This window comes from Xyrauchen texanus, chromosome 12 (genome assembly GCF_025860055.1).
Source record: "Xyrauchen texanus isolate HMW12.3.18 chromosome 12, RBS_HiC_50CHRs, whole genome shotgun sequence".
Taxonomy (NCBI): Eukaryota; Metazoa; Chordata; class Actinopteri; order Cypriniformes; family Catostomidae; genus Xyrauchen; species Xyrauchen texanus.
Genome location: NC_068287.1, coordinates 15868142 through 15890256, shown reverse-complemented (window position 1 = coordinate 15890256; position 22115 = coordinate 15868142). Strand labels below are relative to the sequence as shown.

General features: G+C 37.3%; 1 protein-coding gene across 1 annotated transcript; it reads left to right on the top strand.

Annotated features, from left to right (window-relative positions):
- Window positions 1-3152: 3152 nt before the first annotated feature.
- LOC127652531 (probable G-protein coupled receptor 146) lies at window positions 3153-21083 on the top strand. Its single transcript, XM_052138705.1, has 2 exons — window positions 3153-3436; window positions 18143-21083. Exon 2 carries the CDS (start codon window positions 18184-18186, stop codon window positions 19183-19185), a length of 1002 nt encoding a protein of 333 aa, XP_051994665.1. The 5' UTR covers window positions 3153-3436; window positions 18143-18183; the 3' UTR covers window positions 19186-21083.
- The last annotated feature ends 1032 nt before the right edge of the window (window positions 21084-22115 follow it).

The following is a 22115-nucleotide window of genomic DNA, read 5'->3' as shown; positions in this document are numbered from 1 at the left end:
ACATACTTTGGACGTGTCCATTTGGGTTCGCGTTCAAAAGAGGGTTCAACTGTGCACGAGACAGAACAGAATGCAAAAAGTATACACAGTATACAATGCATACTGTTTAGACCATAAGCCTAAGCAGACGTGTTTGATGCATGCACACTTTGACTGCTTTAATACTGCTTTTAACACAGTTAATGGCAGGTGCATGTGCAAGCAACGTGCACAGACGCAGACTGTCTGCGTGTCTAGAAAAATCTCCCTGCACACTGTAAAAATCTAGTTCTATAGTGCAGGTTAGTTCACCATTTAGCTGTATAGTGTGGGGAACCCTGCTCCTGGAGGGCCACTGTCCGGCAGATTTTAGCTCCAACATTAATCAAACACACATGCCCGTAATTTTTCAAAGCAAGCCTGGTTATCTTGATTAGTTTGCTCTTGCTAAGGTGAAGAATAATGCAGCGTCAAATTCCCATAAATGAACAGATGTATGATGCCAAAATTATGTCTAAGAGTCCAAAATATGATAAGTTCTGTTCAGTTCAGGGACATCCGAAATATTTAAAGTACTACTTTTATATCAGACAACTATGTAGAAAATATTTCTTCTCTGTCATTTTATTCCTTCTTTACTAACATTGTAAAAAATAAGGTCGATTCTCTGAAAGCAGGTTCCTCTAGGTCTAACATATTCATCATCATTGCTCATTTAAAAGTCACCCACTGCCTTCCTAAATATGTTGTGGGTGTTTATCATCTTCATCTCTGTGTCACGCATACTGTAATTATGAATAGTTTCTCACCCCTGAATTACACAGGCTGCCAGCCATGTCACACCAAAATGCCTTCATTGAGGATTAAACATAAAATACTAATTCTGTAAAACCTCACAAGCAGCTTGAATGAAACCACAGTGTGAGGGCGTGTACCGGTAATCTATTACTTTGGTTAAATGTGAATGTGGCACAGTTCATCAATAGCAACCAGGATTATGAACCATGTGATTTGTAAATCACTATTATTAAAATCCACATCACAATGCATTGAACCAAATTCAGGACACATTATAAGAGATTAGGCCAATTGTTTTGAGGAAATCGGGGCACAGTCCTCTAATGTTTCTGCTGCACGAGGGTTTCAAAGTATTATTAGAGTAGGGATAGGTCTGCGAGCACTGCAAGAAAGTGTCTATCAATATACCGCTACAGTTTTTAAATTGAATGGGACCATATTCTCATAGTTTTAGGGGCTGTACAGACATTAGATAACTTGATCAAAAATGTGTGAAATATTTAAAAAGCATACCTTTAATATGCCATATCACATAAGCAGCACTCTCCTAAAACAGGTTTTAATATCAACACATACATACACCATAGCAAATTGTCACATTTTGTTTTTATCTGCATTCTTAACATCTATCATAATACTACCGCTGCTGTGATACAAACCAGGGGATGGCCAAATGTTACACATGGTTTTGAGAAGGATAAATTGGTCACCATTAGTGGACTTGGCCAAAGTTAAAAGTGGTCATCACATAACCACAGCACAGCCCACAGGATAATCTCTTTCAAGAGGCTCCACAGAGCTGCTGAGTCAAAGGATACTCCATCTCAAAGGAGCTTTCACCCTTTCAGTCCATTGGACGCAAAGTTATAAAATGTATTTATCCTGTGGATTTGCCGATAATCCATTTTACCTTGAAATACACTGCTTGAAATACTGTGGAAGTCTTAGGTTGCTAGATAAACAACCACTCTATTGGCAGATTGGTAGGTATGTGGAACAAATAATAATATGTATAGAGTTAAAAATCCATTTAATTTAAGAATAGCTGTTAAAACTATTACTTTGTGTATGAATTATAACTGTGACTAATAATACATTATAACTGTTCTTGGTGTAGACAGACAAAGTACTCATAAATGGGGTAATAATTGAAAAAAAAAAAAAATAATAATATTCCATAAATATGGAAGACTGTTTTCTTAAAAATAACGCAGCTGTGTTCCAACTAAACCAAACACTTGGGTAATTACAGGCTGATATAAAATGTCTCTCTGATGCTCTGTGTGTCAGGATTTTCAAATGTGGGTCATAAACAGAGATGTACTTACAATAGGTCTCGCTTCTTGTAATCTTTAAGCTTCTTTCAAAACAAGTCACATTATGACCAAGACTTCAGACGAAAACTTCCTACACATTGTTCAAGAAAATCAACCTAAGGCCTTCCCAGTTCCAGAAAATTACATGAAAGAGGAAACAAATAATTCTACCCATATATGATAATGAATTAATGACTGATTGTCTTATGTGGTCATTGAAGGTCCTCTTTTGGTGGCCATTACCAAGATTTTGGACTAGTATAAAAGTGTTTAGGCAAGGATGTAAACAAACAATAATGATTAGGACGGACCAAATGTAAAAGTTTAAGAATCAGCTATTGGAAAACTCATATTGATCAACTACTGTTCTTAATATGGAGGTATCAGTCATTACATTTAAATTGGTTTGTTGATAATAATGTACTAGCCTATATGTCACTATATTATTCAGATATAAGTGCAATTGTTTACATTAGAAACGTATGTCCAAGTTATTTCTGTCTTTATTTTAAGTTACATTCATAAGTTACATTCTGAACTGTCAAGGTCTGACTGCTGTACCTATATAAACATTCAAGTTTTTTATATCAAACAAAACAAACCTCTATTGATTTATTATTAAAAGAAAAGGCACAACTGCAAGTAGGTTACTTTTCTCATCCAGATTGCCGGTGTTAGATGGTCTATTAATGCTGTGGGTCGGTAATCCTCTGACCTGCAGACTCAAAGCTGCTATTGTGGCATGTTTTGAACGTGATAGTGAGCGAGTGACTGTACCGTTGAAAGATGCTGCATGTCACCCTTCCCTTCTCTGCGCTTGTCCAATGACTGCGAATTAAATGTATATGCTTATGAATATTACATAAGCCTAGCTCACGTTCCATGGTAATCTTCCAATAGTGGTGGCTCGTCTCATGAATATTAATTAGAAACTGCCGCCGTTGCGTTTTTAGTATCCAATAGTCAAATTTGGGCTCATGAATATTAATAATCAAGCTTACTTGGATTCGTAGGCGGGCCTCTTGAAGAGGCCGGTGGGGGAGGATCACGTGACGTGTGTACACATTGTAGAGTTCAGCACCACTCGATTCGTAGTAAGATCATCAGCGTCATTCGTTTCCAGAACAAGCTTTGACGAATATACCATATGCGACTGTGTTTACGCCGCAGTTCGGCGCCTTAATAGATTGCCTTTTTAGTTGTTTTATTTTATACGAAGTCCGGGTGGTCTAACTGGTGATTTGGGAGCTTTGGTCAAAGTATTAGAGGTGAAATGTCAATGGAAATACAACAAAACCCGATGCCTCCGTAGAGCTGTCTCGGTGCCAAGAACTGGTCCTCTGGTGAGTTGCTCAGTCAGTACCTCCTGATATCGAGTTGTTGTTGTTGTTAAAGTTAAAAGTTGTTTTTGAAGTAACATTGAGCCAGATAATGCGTCTGCTGTGATGGGAGAGACTGATAAAGCCATCAAATACGTATTGGGTACTTTGCAACAGTTCATCGCGCGTTGTGTGACATATTTGTGACAGTTGAGTAAAACTGCAGCATCAGGCAGGTTAAACTCAAGCGATTGATGCCCGGATGAAACACAAACCAGCGACAATCACTGTTGTTCAATTCCAGTCAATCTTCATCTTTTTTCTTTTTTTTTTCTATCCTTTTTAGTATTTATGAAGTGATTTTCATGTTTAGTTTTTGAAGTGGCGAATATAAGGACAATGTTAAGGTTTGCTCATTTTAAATACACGTTCATAGATATTTCTCATGAATGACGCCTGAAAGGGCTTTATACATCCTGTCAGCGTCAACAAAGTGTGTACTTGTACAGGGTGAACACTGCAGCTTCTTTATTTGACCTTTTATGTTTAACTTATAATCAAAAACCAGAACACAACAAACCAGGCTTGATATTTAGTTAAGGTTAAACTAATGTAAATAAATTAAATTGTACACTTGAGCAAGGTGATGTGAGGTGTTTACTCCTATGTAATGAACAGTGACTACCTATGGGAGGAAAACCACAAGTGGTGTAGTGAAAAATATTTGCCATAAATAACCAGAATGTTCTTTGCTCTTTAAAGCCACTATTATTAATTTATGGGTGGGATGAAATGTGTTTGGTTCCAATCATGTTGAGTTGTATGAGATATTTATGTATCACATTATGTTGTTTTCAAACATTAAATCCATTCATTGTATGTCAAGAGTCACATACGATGAGCCATTAGTGTATTTTTCAATGTACCGGAGTACAAGTGATGTTGCTGGGAAGTCATCTGACTTAATTGTATTGCCTAATCAACCAAAATCCCCAAGAGAGGATACATTACTGTTGGACCAGTGCCTTGCAGGACTTGTAAGAGGATGGCAATGTGCCTGAGAGGACTGTTGAAGATCGAAGTCGTCATATAAGACAGCTGAGAGAAGCATTCCTCTTTGCCTAAAGACACTGGAGAGTGTTTTACACCCTAGTGCGGTCTTGACTGTCCAAATGGACATGAGAGGATTACATAACTTGTTATTCAATTTTCACATACAGTTGTCAAGTTTGATCCCTCATGTTCTCTTCAGCCCAAACGTTTCATCTCACATATTTGGTATGTTAAAGGAATAGTTTATCAACATTCTGTCATCATTTACTCACCCTCATGTTGTTCTAAACCTATTTAACTTTCTTCCATGGAACACAAAAAGAGATGTCAAGATGCGATCACATTTACTTTTGCAAAGACTGAGTGGCGTACGTTGAGCACCTGTAAAACCAGCAAAAAAATAATTGCCAAGTAGGGCTGAAAGGATTAGTCGATGTTATCGACAACATCGACAATAAAAAAATTGTAGACAACATTTTTGTTGTTGAATAATCGTTTGATCTCATTTAATGTAACATGAGATCACATTAAACTTATGACATTAAACTTTAACACATTAAAAATGATGACGACTTGAAAGAGTAGCACTACAGCTCGCAACTGATTGAGGAGAGGAAGAATTACACAGCTCACAGTCCAGATGCACTCTAAACTTTCACTGCTTCAGGTGATGTATATCACAAAGCATGAGGGAATTGTAATGCAAAAACACAAAATAAGTAAATACAGAAGCATTCTCGATGTGGAATAAGTGGAGCCGGAGCTCTCTAAGGGAAACACCCCGGCGTTACATCTTTAATGCAGTTATATTTAATGCATTATAGCTTTATAAATGTTCAAATAATATGGAAGCAGATCATGTAAATAACTACAAACTCCGAAACGGGCATTTTTCTGTATGGTCAGCACCTCTTCTACGAGTTGCGTGAATGTCCCGATCTGAGGGGGAGAGATCGAAACTGCAACCGGCTGAGGCACACTCTGTCACAGGGACGCTTGTCCCTCGAGCCCACACACTTAATACAGCTAGATTATAACGTGAATATAATATTAAAAATACAAATATTTTAAAATATCGAAAATTCCTTTTAAAAAAAGATGCATTCACCTGAGAAGCAGCAATATACGATATTTAGACTTGCTTTTAGAAAATAGATCTTGAACATAAGTGTATTGTGTCTTTACTGCACTCGCAGAAGTTTACCCAAGTGAAAAATACACTTATATACAAAAAAACAGTCATATTTAAGATACATTTTCTTAAAGCAAGTGTGAATATATTCTATGTTGTTTCTCAATTAAATGAATCCTAAAGATTTTTAGACAATTTTAAATGGAAAACAAGACAAAAACTCTTGATAACAATAGGATTTGTTTTGCAGTGAATTTTTTTACTGAATTAAACGTTTTTTATTATCTTTAATTCGGTGAATGTCATTTAAAGGTATTTTAAAAAGATGATTTTTTTTTTCCTCTTTATTGTTAGTAAATACATTTAATAAAAACAATTAAGTCAGGCACAAGCTGAATAATCAGCTTGCAAGAGCTAATGATTAACCGCTGCAATAATCGCAGAATAGTCGAATAATCGTTGTAATAACGGTTAGATTAATCGATTATCAAAATATTCGTAAGTTGCAGCCCTATTGCCAAGCAGCCTCTTTTTAGCACTTTATACTCTATTGTGAATATTCAGTGTAGCTGTGAATGAAACACCCCCCACAGACGTCACTGCAAAACCCAAGTAACTTCCTATTGGTTAATGTGGTGAATTCACCTGCCAAAGTTCACCAAACTTGAACTTCACGTGAAATCTGTGAGGGGAAATTCTTCACCACAGATAGTCCATTGCACTTTAACACAATCTCGTAAATTCCCATTAAGATTTTTCCTTGCAAAGGTAAATGCGAACGCGCCTTTAGGCAAAATGACACTTAGTCACATTTCACATTTATTGGGCCTCATTCATGAAACACGAGCAGAGCGAATTTGTGTTAATTGTACGTAAAGCTGTTCTGACGTGTTTTCAAAATGTTAGTTGGTACGAACTAAATTTACACCTGCTCCTGACCACGTCATTCGTAAGTAAGACATCTGAAAGTTTTTTGTTCTTTCAAGCAAAATTAAAAAGGGGTTAACATTTTTTAAAAACAACATTAATACTGTGCCTGGACCCCAAGTACCCTCACACTCACAGAACATAATTTTTATTTGATATGAATTCTATAATTAAAATTTTATAATTTTGTATAGGCATCGATAAATCACATTCAGTTCATAATGTATGGTCAATTCTAATGCTGTTATACATGCAATGACAGTAAGTCCTCACTTGCTATGATATGCTGTTGTGCTTGCTAAATCAAAATTTTACGACGTGAATGCAATTAATTTATTAAAATTCATCACTGTTCCTCATAGATGTTAAAAGCATTTACTAGTGAGTTTTGTGGCTTCCTTACATGGCATTTTCATGGGTGTGGATTATGATTATTGTGAATGAATGTGCACACACCCCTATTTACAAATGTTTTGAATTCATGAACATGGGTGAATAAATTATGACAGAATTTTCATTTTTGTTTGAACTATCCCTTTGATGTAGGGAAAATGGAGGTATTTAAATAAAAAACAGATACTGATCTGATGGAAGTTATGGGGAAAGCTGTTCACACCCCGACAAACCACACTACTCCCCTGATGTTTGCACTATCCAGTGAGCATTGCTAAGACATGATGTACATACTGAAATGTAATGTTCGCTAGTGAATTGACGTGTGCTCTAGCAAATCTAACCAAATTGTTCTATGCAAATCATACATGAATCAATTTGTCTAATCAGTAAAGCACATGCACCAAGCATTTGTTTTTCTCAGTTCAAGCATGCCTAGTAATAAGCCATGCATGGAGAATGCAAACACCCAGAGTGATATCTCCTGATGATGTCTGTACTGAGAAACAATAAGAGAACATGCCCATGTTCATCCCAGAAAGACAAATACAATATATGCACAGCAGTTTTAATTGTGGTGTTGAGCGTTGTGTGTTGCAACTTCAAGAAAGTGTTGCAGGCCTTCTTTCACAAGCGTCCACTGCGATCAGTTGCTCTGCTGCTTGTAATGAAAAGCAGGTAAGAATGAATGGTGCTGCGGGAGGACAAGAGATTGAAACACGTAGAGTCAGTCTCTAAAAGATTACCCAAAAATGAAAATGTTGTCATCATTTACTCACCCTCGTAGTGTTGTCACAGTACCATAGGGCTACCCCGACCAACACATTTCCTAGTCGACAAGTAGTCGTTAGTTTAAGCCATTAATCGACTAGTTGTCACACGTTTATTATATTGATTAAATTACTTAAATATATAGTTTTTTGGGGGCATCAGAAAATGGAGAGTACCAGGGCTGAGAAAGAATGTAATAAGTAACATTGCTAACAGAGAAATACTAAACCATAATAATAATGCCTTTAAAATATAAATTTTACAAGCGCATGCACGAAGTGAGCCGCAGCGACACCGGAAAAAGCGGTAATGATTCTGAATGTGTCGGAAAAACCTGCATTTATAGAGAGAAATGAGAAGGTTGTGCGGACAGAAGATAATCTCGGGGATCGACGATGGTCAGAGTGATCGCCAGTAGCTGATGCCTTTGACGATGTCAAGACGATATTTGGCTTGTTTTCTCATTCATGTATATTATTATTATTATTAGGCTATTATTATTATCAAATTAATATTACAAATAATTTGCCCATTGTCACACAGACACGTGTTTGAAGAAACACTTTATTGACATGCTGTTTGTATGGAGAATTGCAGTCTCGGAGAACACGTGCATGTAAAACTTTTTCACTCTTTGTTTCTGTCTTCTGGATTTATTTAGCAAGAACTTTATCGTCTGAGTGCTACAAATGACCTCAGACATCTCAGCTCAGGAGGTGTTTTGAATTCAGTTTGCTTTTATTTCCATAGTGTTTTTATGTCTTCATTTGTGTAAGTAATTTTCCACCATTTTTTTGATCACTTCATTATTTTAATTGCTTTTTCTTTTTGTTTGGATTGCAATTAGAATTTAGAAATGTATTTGATTCAAGTTTTTCATTTTTTAAATAAATTAAATTATCATTGCAAAGTCACTAAAGCAAGAATATTCACCGATCCTCAGCCCGGGGGTTCCCGATGTAATTGGATATTGCGATATATCGTGAAGGAGGGAACAAAACAAATTTATTCACACACATAATGTATTTTCCCGGACAACAAAATACCCGACCGGTAGAGAATGCACAGAAAAGTAGGTTCTTTGCCAGAGCGATGTTGTCCTTCACATCTGTTGTAAAGCCATCTTTCAAAAAGTTTAACAACACACATTTTAATTGCACTTCATTTTTCTCTAGTTTCATTTGAATTTTTAGTTAAAATAAGAGTGCGATATGGCCCTACATCAGCACTGCTGTGATTCGGCCGCAGGCACGAGGTAATTATAGCAGTGCTGATGTAGGGCCATATAACACGATTGCGAGTGAGATATTGCTTATATACAGCAGTTCAATGAACAATGACATAAAAAAAAATGAGGAAAAACCGAGTAAGGTCATAAAAACTCTTTTGTGCATGGAACTACTTTTATTACGCTACGGATCAGAATCTGCCATTGCTGGTTCAAAACAAATGATGCGTCCAAGCCTCCGTTAGTAATTCAAAATGTTCAGAAATAGAATCACGGCTTGAGCTGTTTCTAACAAGTTATTGGATAAACAAGGATGGATTGATGGGTGTGTGCGTGTCTATGTGTGTGTGTTAGAGAGAGAGAGAGAGAGAGAGAGAGAGAGAGAGACACGGAGCGTGTGTAATCACCTGTTGCCACTCCCAAGCAGATATGCTGTCAGCGTTCTGAAGGTCAGCTTTCTCAGTACAAAAATAGCATCCAAGCGGGGCGCATTCGGTCCTCCACCATTTTTAAACAGTGTATATCCAATGTGGAAGCTCCACAAGTTATTTAATCAAACAGTCCTTTTGTGTCTCTCAGCTACAATGAGCCATAATCCTGAAATTGTTCATTTTAAAGCCATTTAAAACAGTATCCTAGCTTAAGTAATGTAGTGGTAATACGTAATACGTTCTATGTAAACAATGACTCACGGATTCACTTTACCTCACCAACTGGCTCATATTACACACAAAAATGATCTTTTGCCACCACCTGCTGGCTAAAATATGTCATTTCAAAAATAAAGACAGTAACTTCTAACAGATGATCCTGTCAGACCATCAGTGCTCATGGAACATCTCTCGTCCAATCAGATTTGAGGACCGAAACTAACTGTTGTGTATTATATAATTATATAGTTTACATGCGTGGTTCACAGTAGGTTAGTGCTCAGCTCTGTCATCTGATACACCGTGTCATGAATGATCCTCAATATGTATGAGAGGTCGAATTTAAACATTCATTGTACACATCTCTTCCACAGTAAGATTGCAGCCTTTAGTGGTTTAATAAATAACAGTAAGACATGTCACGATTTTAATTTGATCAATTGTCCATTTCAGTGTAAGGAGTAACAGCATGTGCTTAAAATTTGCATTTTAAAGCTGTTGTGTATGAGTTATACTGCATGCTGGTACTGGATTGAGTTGGTGCTCGGTACTGCAGAAACACTGGTATCTTTACATATTTCTTTTTTATTTTAGTATCGACTTGGTACTGAAGTACTGGTAATTTTGACAACACTACACCCTTGTATTGTTCAAACCTATTCTTCAATTGAGCACGGAAGTTGTTTGGCAGAATGTCAGCCTCAGTAACTACGTAAGAGTGAGTAAATTATGACCGAATTTTTATTTTTGGGTGTCATTTTCCTTTATAGAAAGAATAAAGGGGAATATTTTGCTCAATGTTTTCTCTCATAATTTCTGATGTAACACAATAGCAGTAAATGCATTGCTTCATGGTATGTTGTAACTGAAAATGCTTGTTCCCCCTCTCAGTGTGCTTTGTTTCCTAATTCCCTGCAGCTGCAAAAAAAATGTATTGCAACACTACGTTTTGACTGCAAAGTTCTCAGTCCTCTTCATTTGTTATTCGTTACCAAAACCCTTGTAGCATGCATGAACAATGCTCAGAAAATTCAATCATCACAATCATGTGACATCAGAATTTGCTGTACATTCCAGCGGGGGATACGAAGGGTGTGAAGCAGACTTTCTTCCATCCGCCCTGAGGAGTGCTGACTTCTCCTCTAAAACTGTCAAGTGCATTTAGCTTAAATCCCACAGCACTGAGCGTCCAGATGCATGGTCAGCCAAGATGTCTTTGTTTGTGTGAGGGAGGTCCAATTAATTGCTGGGGTCATCGAGAGGTACAGTATGCGCTCGATCAGATGGGCTCTTACCATTGCAGGCATGCTTGCTCATGTTTGTAAGTCTTGAGCTGAAGGCATTAGACTGCCTCTCCAAATGATATGCTTTACTGCGAGCAGTTGGTTTTTTACCTTTTGCACCCACTCAGGAATGCTTCAGTCTCCCAGCCAAGACAATGTTTTGTCATTGTCTTTTAAGAAGACAGTATGCTGCAAAGTTGGTGTGTGGGGGGAGGTATTCATATTTTCCCATTGAAGTTCTCGGTAAAGTGAAATTTACATCAGTAAACTCAGATAGGGTGCGCAAAGTCTAAACCCGTCCATGAAGCGCATGATCATCAAGTGAAAATCTCACAGCGTTTTGGACCCTGTTTACAACTGTCTCGATTTAATTTTCGGAATAATTGTGCAGCCTTAGATTACTAAAAATGTTCACCCACAAAGTAAATAAGGATGTGTTTGTGAAAGTTGCAGTTTACAAGTGAAACTCTGCATTGCTGCCCTTATTTGCCCCATTAGTTGCCATGGTCGCAGGAAGAAGATGAAGGGACAGAAAGAAGGGACAGTTTTGCTTGAGAAACTGAAGAGGCCAAGTAGGTGATGTAGGCTTGCTCTGTAGTGTTTGCTACAACAGCAGTATAGCAAAGTCCTTTTTCAATAATATTTTTTCTTCTTTTCTTACAAAGCAATTCATGTGGAAAATCCAAGCACAGTCTTGAAAGCTTTATAGAGTCAGATATTTACACCTGCCCTTTGGAAGCAATGTCATCACGTCTTGATTTCCCACAGTAATTCTTTTCTCCTCTTCTCAACCTATTGCCAGCAGGGCCGGGTTTAGATACCCCTGCCAAAGAGGAACACAATTTAGCAATTTAGAACAAGGACAGTTAGCCTTTACAAGCCATTTTATTTCCATGCAAGAGTTTACTTTGAGGGGGACAAGTCCCCTCCAATGATCAGATATGGCCCAATTGTACTGATGTATAATTGTCATTAAGTTGTTGCAGGAATAACATTATGGTTTAAAGTTTAATATCTAGCGTGCTCCGTAGTGTAACACCAGTCGTCAATGTCATATGAGACAGCAATCAAATTGATGAAGGCAGGACTCGTGGATTATTCCAGTGCCACACATTAGCAAGCAGTTCAGGTTAAGAGTGTTAGTGTCATGTAAGTTGTAACTAACTATATAGGCAATATTTTGCCACTTTTTCATGACTGAAATTTTGTACAGACTGACAGTAATTTCCAAGGGTGCAAACTATTCATCATTTGGCAAGATTCGCCGTTTGAATTGAAAATATGTCATGTACAGTATGTGATTCGGATGTCATTAATAATTGTGAATGTGAAAACATTAACAGAGCTGTTTTTAGCATATCAGGCTTAAGACAAAGAGCAAATGTGTGTATAATGTAAAGGAATTGAAAGAATGTGGTTATCTAGCAAGCTTTTGAAGGAACTTTTTTGAAAATTCACATTGTCTTAGAAAATCATCTATAACACAAAGTTGAGCATTGTCACCCTCAGATTAGAACTAGAACATTAGACCTGTGATTTGAGGATTCCATTGAGTTTTTAGATTGTGACGAGGACAGTGTCATATATTTTTAGTGCAACTAGTATTAGGTAATATGTAATTAGCAATACATTTTTGATTTTCTAAATAATTTCTTTGTCTTATTTAATTCAGAATTTTGAACAGCATCTCACAAGTCTTCTTTTAGAAGAGACCATTTTATGAGTATGTCATTTATTTGAGTATGTCTTGTCAGGTCTGTGCCCTTTAGGTGTTCAAAACTCATATTCTTTTTCTTGGAACATAAAAATTTATGGATGTGGAGGTGAGTGTGAGTGTATGTCTGTCTATGTGTGGCCCTGCGATGGACTGGCGACCTGTCCAGGGTGTCCCCCGCCTTTCGCCCAATGTTAGCTGGGATAGGCTCCAGCCCCCCGCGACCCTGTACACAGGATAAGCGGTTGACGATGGATGGATAGAAATGTATGTTTTAAGCAGCTCTATTCCATAGAGAAACAGTTTATAATGAGCAGTAGCTGTCAATCTTAATAAAATACAAATACTACAAATCAGGTTCAGTATAAAGACAATCACAACATTAGTCCATATGACTTTAACGCATTTAAAGCCTTTATTCAGAAATGTTTTGCTTTTACCACAATTACTCTTTTAAAGGACAGAGGACACCCATGACCCCCATAAAATGGTTACGGCCTTGTTGGTTTGATCGCAACGTAAAATGCTGCATGTACTTACAGAGCTGTTGGTGCAAAAACCATCATGGATCAGGTTTGCTATAGATGTATGAGTACAAGGTGAAAAGGATAAATGAGTATATCCACCCTCTAGCAGGAGCTGGAGACCTTGTCTCCAGGTCAAAGCAGCCTCTCTGTGACTGCATTACATAAGCCGTCAGAGGAACACTCAACAGTCATTATATCTGTTCTGATGTACAAAGCATTGTCTGGGAAGACTCCAGGTTTAATACCAAATATATGCTGTCACTCTCACGCAAGCTAAAACCCCTTATTCAGAGGCTACAAAACAAATGTATTTGCAGAGTTATTACACACTTAGGCCAGAAACATACTTTACGCTAAAAAAATAGCTTACTCAAATTCGTGTGTTTATGCGTTATTGTGGCGTTAAGCAAAAACGTACTTAAGGGCAATAGTTACCTACAAAGTCTGTGTCATTAAACTGGGTGTGTTATTCATGTAATTTGCTAAATATATATTGATCTAAGCTTACTTGCTCAGTGTTCCATTCAAACTGTTGCCCTGCCATGACAGTTGTTGACTTGAAAGAGAAAACACAACGTAAAAGTGGACACACTAATGTCCGCTAAAGCACCCCTTGTGGCAATGTTGAGAATGCAATGCATACTGACATTTTTTGGATCGCAACAATGCATGAAATTGAGCTTGTTTAGCTAAAAATGCCTGTTCATGTACTTGCGCAGAATATGTTATGGCCTATTATGGGCCTTATTCATTATGTTAGAAGAAAGATGGTGTATAAAGAGTGGCATTGATCATCTGACTGCTAATTATCCCACTTTTTAAAGACTAGCCTGTAATTAAATGGACATTACATTTTTTTTTTTATTTATTTGAGTTTAGATTATTTTATTTGCTCATAGATATAGCAGTGTGATGCAAAAAGTAGAAAAGATGACTCGTAATACCTGGATTAGGGGTTATCAAAATGTTTAATGCCAAGGACCCCAAAAATATGATGATCCCCTTGTGAGAGAAAAATAATAAAGGTGATATTAAGATATGTTGTTTGTAAAATTAAATATTTGTCTTTTATATTATCATTGTACTAAAGCCAAAATAAATTAAGATATTATCTGGAAAAGTAAACTTTTTTTATTAAGATAAGAAATAAATTGGTTTATATAAAAAGTTTAGAGAAACATGTTCAATTAAAATGTATTTGTATAGTGCTTTTCAGAAAAAATGTATAGTTCCAATAATTACTTAAACCCCTTATTTCTTACAAATAGATTTTTTACTTTAATATATGAAATTATATGCGGTTTTGTTTATTTATTTCCCTTTAAAACTATGGCTGTCAATAAAAAAAAAAATTGGTAATAATGTCAACATTTTTGAAAAAGCATTCCCTGAAAATGTTCTTGTACCCCCTTGCGGCCCCCTGGCTGTCCCTGGACCCCAGTTAGGAAACCCCTGACCTGGATGACTGATGAATTATCACATTATCCCTGGATCAGAAATATCAGACCTCTGGATGGCGCGATTGACTAGTTAGAATATCTTAATGGTCAGAGATGTCCTGCAGTTGGTAGTGCACGTTTGTGACATATAAAGAACACTTTCTGGCTTGTCTGGTTTGATTCATGTGCTGATCCTATTCCCTCTCTCTCTTCCTCAACTTTAATCTCTTCATCTCCCCATAAATGAGAAAAGCTTCTAAATGTATGTGTAATCATAAACAATCCTAATTAATGCTATTATAAATGTGAAACAAGTGTTCGGATTGTGTTTAGAGAAGGCATTATGTAATTATATTTTAATGAGTGGAAACTGGCTCTCTGCATGTGTCTGTGCTGTGTGACCTCACCCTGAACTCTGACCTCACACTGTGCAGCCACTCCACCCCACCCCAGACATGCCACATTTCATCCCATAAACCTGCCTGCCTCACAGTCTCAAACCTGAATGATGTCATCCTTTGGTCACAGCATGTGCATTGTCACCACCAAACAAGCCTAGGTGCTGAGCTGTAGAGGTGGCACTGTTTGAATCTATTGTTATATAATGAAGTACAGTTGAAGTCAGAAGTTTACATACACTTAGGTTGAAGTCATTAAAACACATTTTTTAACCACTCCACAGATTTCATATTCGCAAACTATAGTTTTGGCAAGTATTTAGGACATCTACTTTGTGCATGACACAAGTAATTTTTTCAACAATTGTTTACAGACAGATTGTTTCACTTTTAATTGACTATATCTCATTTCCAATGGGTCAGAAGTTTTTATACATTAAGTTAACTGTGCCTTTTAAGCAGCTTAGAAAATTCGACAATTAACTTCTGATTGGCTAATTGGAGTCAATTGGAGGTGTACCTGTGGATGTATTTTAAGGCCTACCTTCAAACTCAGTGCCTTTTTGCTTGAAATCATGGGAAAATCCAAAGAAATCAGCCAAAACCTCAGAAATAAAATTGTGGACCTCAACACGTCTGGGAGCAATATCAAAACACCTGAAGATAACGCGTTCATCTGTACAAACAGTACTAACACCAAGTATTAACACCAGCGAACCACACATTGTTGACAAAAATTTTAATTGTCGAATAGTCGTTTGATCTCATTTAACGTAACATGAGATCACATTCAACTGTAATGATGACACATGAGAGTAGCACTGCAGCTCGTGCCTGACTGAGGAGAGGAAGAATTACACAGCTCACAATCCAGATGCACTCTAAACTTTCCAAACAGTTTATCAGTAGATCGCAAAGTACAAGTGAATTATACAAAAATATAAAATAAGCAAGCTATAGCTTTATTAAAGTTAAAATAATAAGGAAGCAGGTCATGTAATTAACTACAAACTCTGAATCTGGCATTTCTCTGTGCGGTCAGCGCCTCTTCTACGAGTTGCGTGAATGTACCGATCTAAGGGGAGAGAGATTTAAACTGCACCCGGCTGATGCATGATCTGTTGTGGGTACTCTCATCTGAAAATACAAATATTTAAAAATATCTAAAAATCCTTTGAATTAGTCCTTTATCCTAAGAAGCAGCATATAAGATATTTAGACTTGCTTTTAGAGAATAGATCTTGAATATAATTGTATTTTGTATTTACTGCACTCGCAGAAGTATAATTAAGTGAAAAAATACACTTATATACAAAAAAACACTTATATTTAAGAAACATTCTCTTAAAGCAAGTCTAAATATTTTATATGTTGCTTCTCAAATATAGGTATCTTGTTTCAAGGATTTTTAGACCATTTTAAATGGAAAACAAAACAAAAACACTTGATAACAAACGTTTTTTTTTTTTTTTTTGCAGTGAATTTGAAATTAATACAAATATTTTTTCACTTTAATTCAGTGAATGTCTTTTTAGAGGTATTTTTAAAAGATGATTTTGTTAGTAAATACATTTATTACAACCTTTTAAGTCAGGGCACAAGCTGAATAGTCAGTTAAAAACGAATGATTAATTGTTGCAGTAATCGCTGATAGTCGAATAATCGTTCTAATAATCGTTAGATTAATCGATTATCAAAATAATCGTTAGTTGCAGCCCTAGACCACACAGCCATCATACCGCTCAGGAAGGACACGCATTCTGTCTCCTAGAGATGGTGTGAAAAGTGCAAATCAATCCCAGAACAACAGCAAAGGACCTTGTGAAGATGCTGGAGCAAACATGTAAACAAGTATCTATATCCACAGTAAAACGAGTCCTAGATCGACATAACCTGAAAGGCTTCTCAGCCAGGAAGAAGCCACTGCTCCAAAAGTTCCATAAAAAAGCCAGACTACAATTTACAAGTGCACATGGGGACAAAGATTTTACTTTTTGAGAAATGTCCTCTGGTCTGGTGAAACAAATATTGAACATATTGTGAGAAGCTTGTGGAAGGCTACCCAAAATGTTTGACACAAGTAAAACAATTTAAAGGCAATGCTACCAAATACTAACAAAGTGTATGTAAACTTCTGACCCACTGGGAATGTGATGAAATAAATAAAAGCTGAAATAAATAATTCTCTCTACTATTATTCTGACATTTCACATTCTTAAAATAAAGTAGTGATCCTAACTGACCTAAGACAGGGAATGTTTTCTACAATTAAATGTCAAGAATTGTGAAAAACTGAGTTTAAATGTATTTGGCCTAGGTGTATGTAAACTTCTGACTTCAAATGTATGTATTTTGATGTCATACATTGTTTGCACACAAAATATAAATTTCACTATCATGTGGTAACTGGGAAACCCTCAAGGGTTTTGCTGTACAGTGCGACATATTGTGCTGCACTATTGAGTTTTGTTCAGTCAGTGAGATGCAATGAAGTGGAAATAATGGTGTTAGTCCAGACATCAGTAAACATGCGGTAACATCACATGAAAATCATGGGTGTGCCATCATAGGAGCTAGTGGGGGATAGCAGGAGCTAAGACCATAAGCATACTTTTTGCAAGTACGCAGATGCGAGCGCTTGGCCACCACATTGACAAAGCGTGGTCCGGTTGAACATGCTTTGGCAATTAACGAATCGTAGTACTCAAGGGGGTGATAGAGTTACCTTCATAGAGCCATTAAGCTGTATGCATTATAAAGGTAAGTTGCTATAAATATATTATTGAATGTAATTACTTGCTCAGCAATATTCTCTTCAAACTGTTGCTCCTCCACGACAGTAGTTGGCTTGAAAGGGAAATGTACTAATGTCTGATATATCACCTGTTGCTGCAACGTTGAGAATGCAAAGCATACTTGCATTGTGTTATGAATTTTTGTGTGACACATTTTGGAATGCAACAATGCACGAAATCGTGCTTGTGTAGCCTGAAGCCAATTTTTTCACATACTTGCTTAGGGTATGTTTCTGCCTTAATGCTGTCATATTGGTTGTTTAAGAAGACGAATACAAGCCAGCAGAATATAAATAAGTAATTTTCTTAGCTCACTGAAGCTAATATAAGCGAACAGTTTGTATATGATTCTTGCCCTCCAAAATGCATTTTGAAAACCAAAACTTTGCATTAACATACTGCCCATGTTCTCTCTTGCAGCTGATACAGAAAAACAGAGTGTAACTTTTGGAAATCTAGCAATGTGGAGCTGCATGGTTTACAATGAGACAGACAACAACGTGGACCTCCGGCTCTGCCAGGACTTTGGACTCATTCTGTCTGTCTTCTCTCTGGTGTACCTCATTGTCTGCTTTCCAGTTGGGCTCTGCTTCAATGTCCTCCTGGTGGTGGTCAACCTTTCCAACAAGTTTACCATGACAATGCCTGACGTCTACTTTGTGAACATTGCCATCGCTGGCCTGGTGCTTAACCTGGTGGCACCGGTGGAGCTGTTGGGTCCCAGCTTTACACGCTGGCCCATGTGGGAGTACAATAACGAGGTCTACATCACCCTCCTCATCCTCTTCAACATCTCCTCTCTGGTCATCATGTACTCCACCACTTTGCTCAGTCTGGACTATTACATCGAGCGGGCTCTTCCGCGCACTTACATGTCCAGCGTTTACAACACAAAGCACGTTTGCGGCTTCATCTGGGGTGGCGCCGTCCTCACTAGCTTCTCTTCACTGCTCTTCTACGTGTGCAACCACGTCTCCACCAAGATCATCGAGTGCTCCAAGATGCAGAATAAGGAGGCTGCTGACGCCATCATGATGTTCATCGGGTACGTGGTCCCAGCAGTGGCCGTACTTTACGCATTTGTGCTGATCCTACGCATCAGGAAGGAGTCCACCCCTTTGGACCAGGACTCTGGTAGGCTAGATCCCTCCATTCATCGACTTCTCCTGGCCTCTGTTTGCGTGCAATTCTTGCTCTGGACTCCATATTACATGACCTTACTGGTGCACACGGTAGCTGGAGCTTCTGTGAGTCATTCCAACCGGCAGCACGTCCCTGTGTACTTCTTCTTTAGATGTTTATCCAAGTTACTCGCATTCTGCAGTAGCTTCGCCATTCCACTTATGTACAGGCAAATGAACAAGAACTTCTCTCATAAACTCCAGCGGCTTCTAAAGAGGCTGCACTGCGGGAACCAGTCATGTCCTCACGAACGCTCCGCAGTACAACAGGTGGTCACATGAGGGCTTTTGTCCAATCAGACCTGCATCTCCTTCACTGGCACTTCTACAAAAGCCACAGAAGTCAAGCAAGCGCATGAACCTGGATATATTGTGTGCTAAAAGGAAGTATTCCATTCACCACAAGAAGTGGAATGTGTCTCTGTGAAATTGCAGAACCTCCGTAACTCTTCACGACAGAACTTTATTTGTCCATCTTTGTGGTGAATGGGTGACCAAGAAGAAACCACTAAGTGCTGTTTTTGTGTAAGCTATGTCTATTCTCTGGAACTGGCTTCTCAGGTCTGGGGAAAATCTCAACACATCTAATGACCCTTTCAGGAGATGGTGAAAAGTGAACTTGTGTAATATGTGTAATCTGTTACAGGATATGTGGCATAGCCTTCTAATGTGATGCTTTTAGACCAACCTTTTCCCATTTAGCTCAAGGCCACATCTTTCCCCAGGCTCTCTGTGTTGTGATCCATGTCAACATAAGCTCTATGGTCTGGATTGAGTTTTCTGGTCTCACTTTCCATAAAACCTCACTGGGTAGATTGTAGATGCTAGTAAACACAATACAGTTACCTCAATTTCACACACAAATGGGCATTACATTGGAACGGTCTAACCAACTTTTATAGCACCCAGAAATAACTCAATGAGGCTGATATCAGGGAGCGGGAAAGGTTTGTGTTTGTTTGTTTGTGTGTGTGTGTGTGTGTGTGTGTGTGTGTGTGTGTGCGTGCGTGGTGCGTGCGTGCGTGCGTGCGTGCGTGTGCGTGCGTGCGTGTGTGCGTGTGTGTGTGTGTGTGTGTTCTTGAGAGCTTGCTGCTAAGGTGATATGCAACATAACTGCACAGCTGCTCAGCCATATTATTCCTAACAAAAATAATCTTAAAAATATTTTTTTATAGCTTATTGAGAAAAAGCTATAGAAATGATCCACTAGACAATGGATCACAGTTTTTAGATCAGCTAGTTAGAGATTAAATCGATTTTATTTCATATCTTTTCAATCATTAGTCTATTACTACTGTAATTATTATCTGTGCACCATGAGAAAATAGTTAATAATTCAAATGTTTGAGACATTAATTCAGATAATGACTGTGTGTCCAGTTAAATGTTTTTTTGCAAAATTATTAAAGTTCTTCTACAGTCAAACATATTTGAAAGCAAGCCAGAGATTCAGTTGATTTTCATTAACAGTTGCTCAAAAGTGTACTGAAACACTGAGTAAATGATTTCTGAAAGTATTGAACAACATATTGTCATTTCAACAGCTGAAATCACATTTTGGATAAAAGTTTTCTGTTGTGCACATTCTAAAGAAATAGCCTTTATTGAGATTAGCTTGCATGATTTATTTCATTGTATGCATATATAGGAGATATGCATATATGCTCTCAAACTGGTGGGGAAAAAAGATCATAGACATTTCCCAAAAAAAAAAAAAAAAAAAGAGGAATAGCACAGATTAAGCTAGTAAAATTGTATGTTATTATCAAAAATGTCCTTGCTCTTATTTTCTTTTTGTTGAGCCAGTGGGTGCATAATTGGTATATTTTGGAGAGAAATCACTGTATGTGAATGGAAGAGTTCAAAGTATCATTTAAATTCACTTATGTAAGCAAGGGAAAGAATGTGTCCAATGAAGGGGATTAAAAGTGATGAACCCTCAATCATAAAACATGAAAACAGCAATCGTAATGTTGTTAGCGTGGCAATGCCAGTATGTACAGTATAATAGTAAGAATGTGAAAATATTGTACTGCAGAGATTTACTGGACAAAAAAAAAGACATGCCATTTTAGATTACAGTATTATTTTTTCAGAGATTTATTTAGATACTAAAGTGTCAGCCATCCTCTGTCCCATACTGAGTCAAAGACTTGTTCAATAAACTAACATAAATATAATTCCACTTGCCTTTTCATTGAGTTCCAACATTTAAGAACACAGCTTTCCAAATGATGAAACATGCTTTAGTTTGCATCAACAAAACAGGTATGGATGACTACACTCACACATTTACTCATACAAAGAAAATAAATATGGCTTAGGCGTCATATGCCAAAAACTATTTTTCTTGCTCTGTGCGAGCCTCAGAATAGTGCCAGGCCCCAGGAGCAGAAACCACAAGGATATCACTAAAATGGTCTTTGGCATGAGTTTGGTAAGTTACCCATCTGCAAGAAGCAAATACCACAGACATTGGTACTGTGAAAAGATGCTTTATGCATGTTCTTCTATTGACAACTGTGATACTTTTAGCAAAACATGCATTAAAGCTCACAAAGTCACACCACTGGCTCAGCAAATAGTGCTGTGTCATGACTGGTTGGGATGCTCAAACAGAGCTATATTTGAAAGTGCCACAATGTGTACAGTTTTTGTGGAAATCAATCTGTAAATGGTTACTTTTAGATGATTCTACATATTAAACTGGTATACAAGAAAGACATTTACTTTTGTACATATTGTTCTGGGTTCAATACAAGGTAATCTAAATCAACAGCATTTGTGGCACTCCTCCCTTGTGTATTTAATAAATATTTTGGTTAGAGAAAGTACACTTACAATGGAAGTGAATAAAACCACTCCATAAACTATAAAATACACATTTATTTTAGTGTGATTAAATCGCTTTCTAACCGTGTTTATGTAAATATATCCAAAATTACAACTTCATTGTCATATCGACATAATGGCAGTAAACTCCGTAATGCAGGTAAATCCCTGATTGAATCACAGTAAAATTATGTTAACACATAATGTTCACGTCTTGTGGCTATACACTGAAACTGTGTGTATTTGAATGTTAAAGGACTGGACCCATTCACTTTCATTGTTAGTGAATTACTGGATCTACGATTTTTTATTTTTTATTTAAATAAACAAGGGTTGAGTCTAAATAATTTAAAGAATTGAGGAAAGAAATTGAGCTTGAC

Bases quoted from the DNA above. Each gene is read 5' to 3' on its own strand.
- LOC127652531 (XM_052138705.1), top strand. From the start codon at position 18,184: ATGTGGAGCTGCATGGTTTACAATGAGACAGACAACAACGTGGACCTC.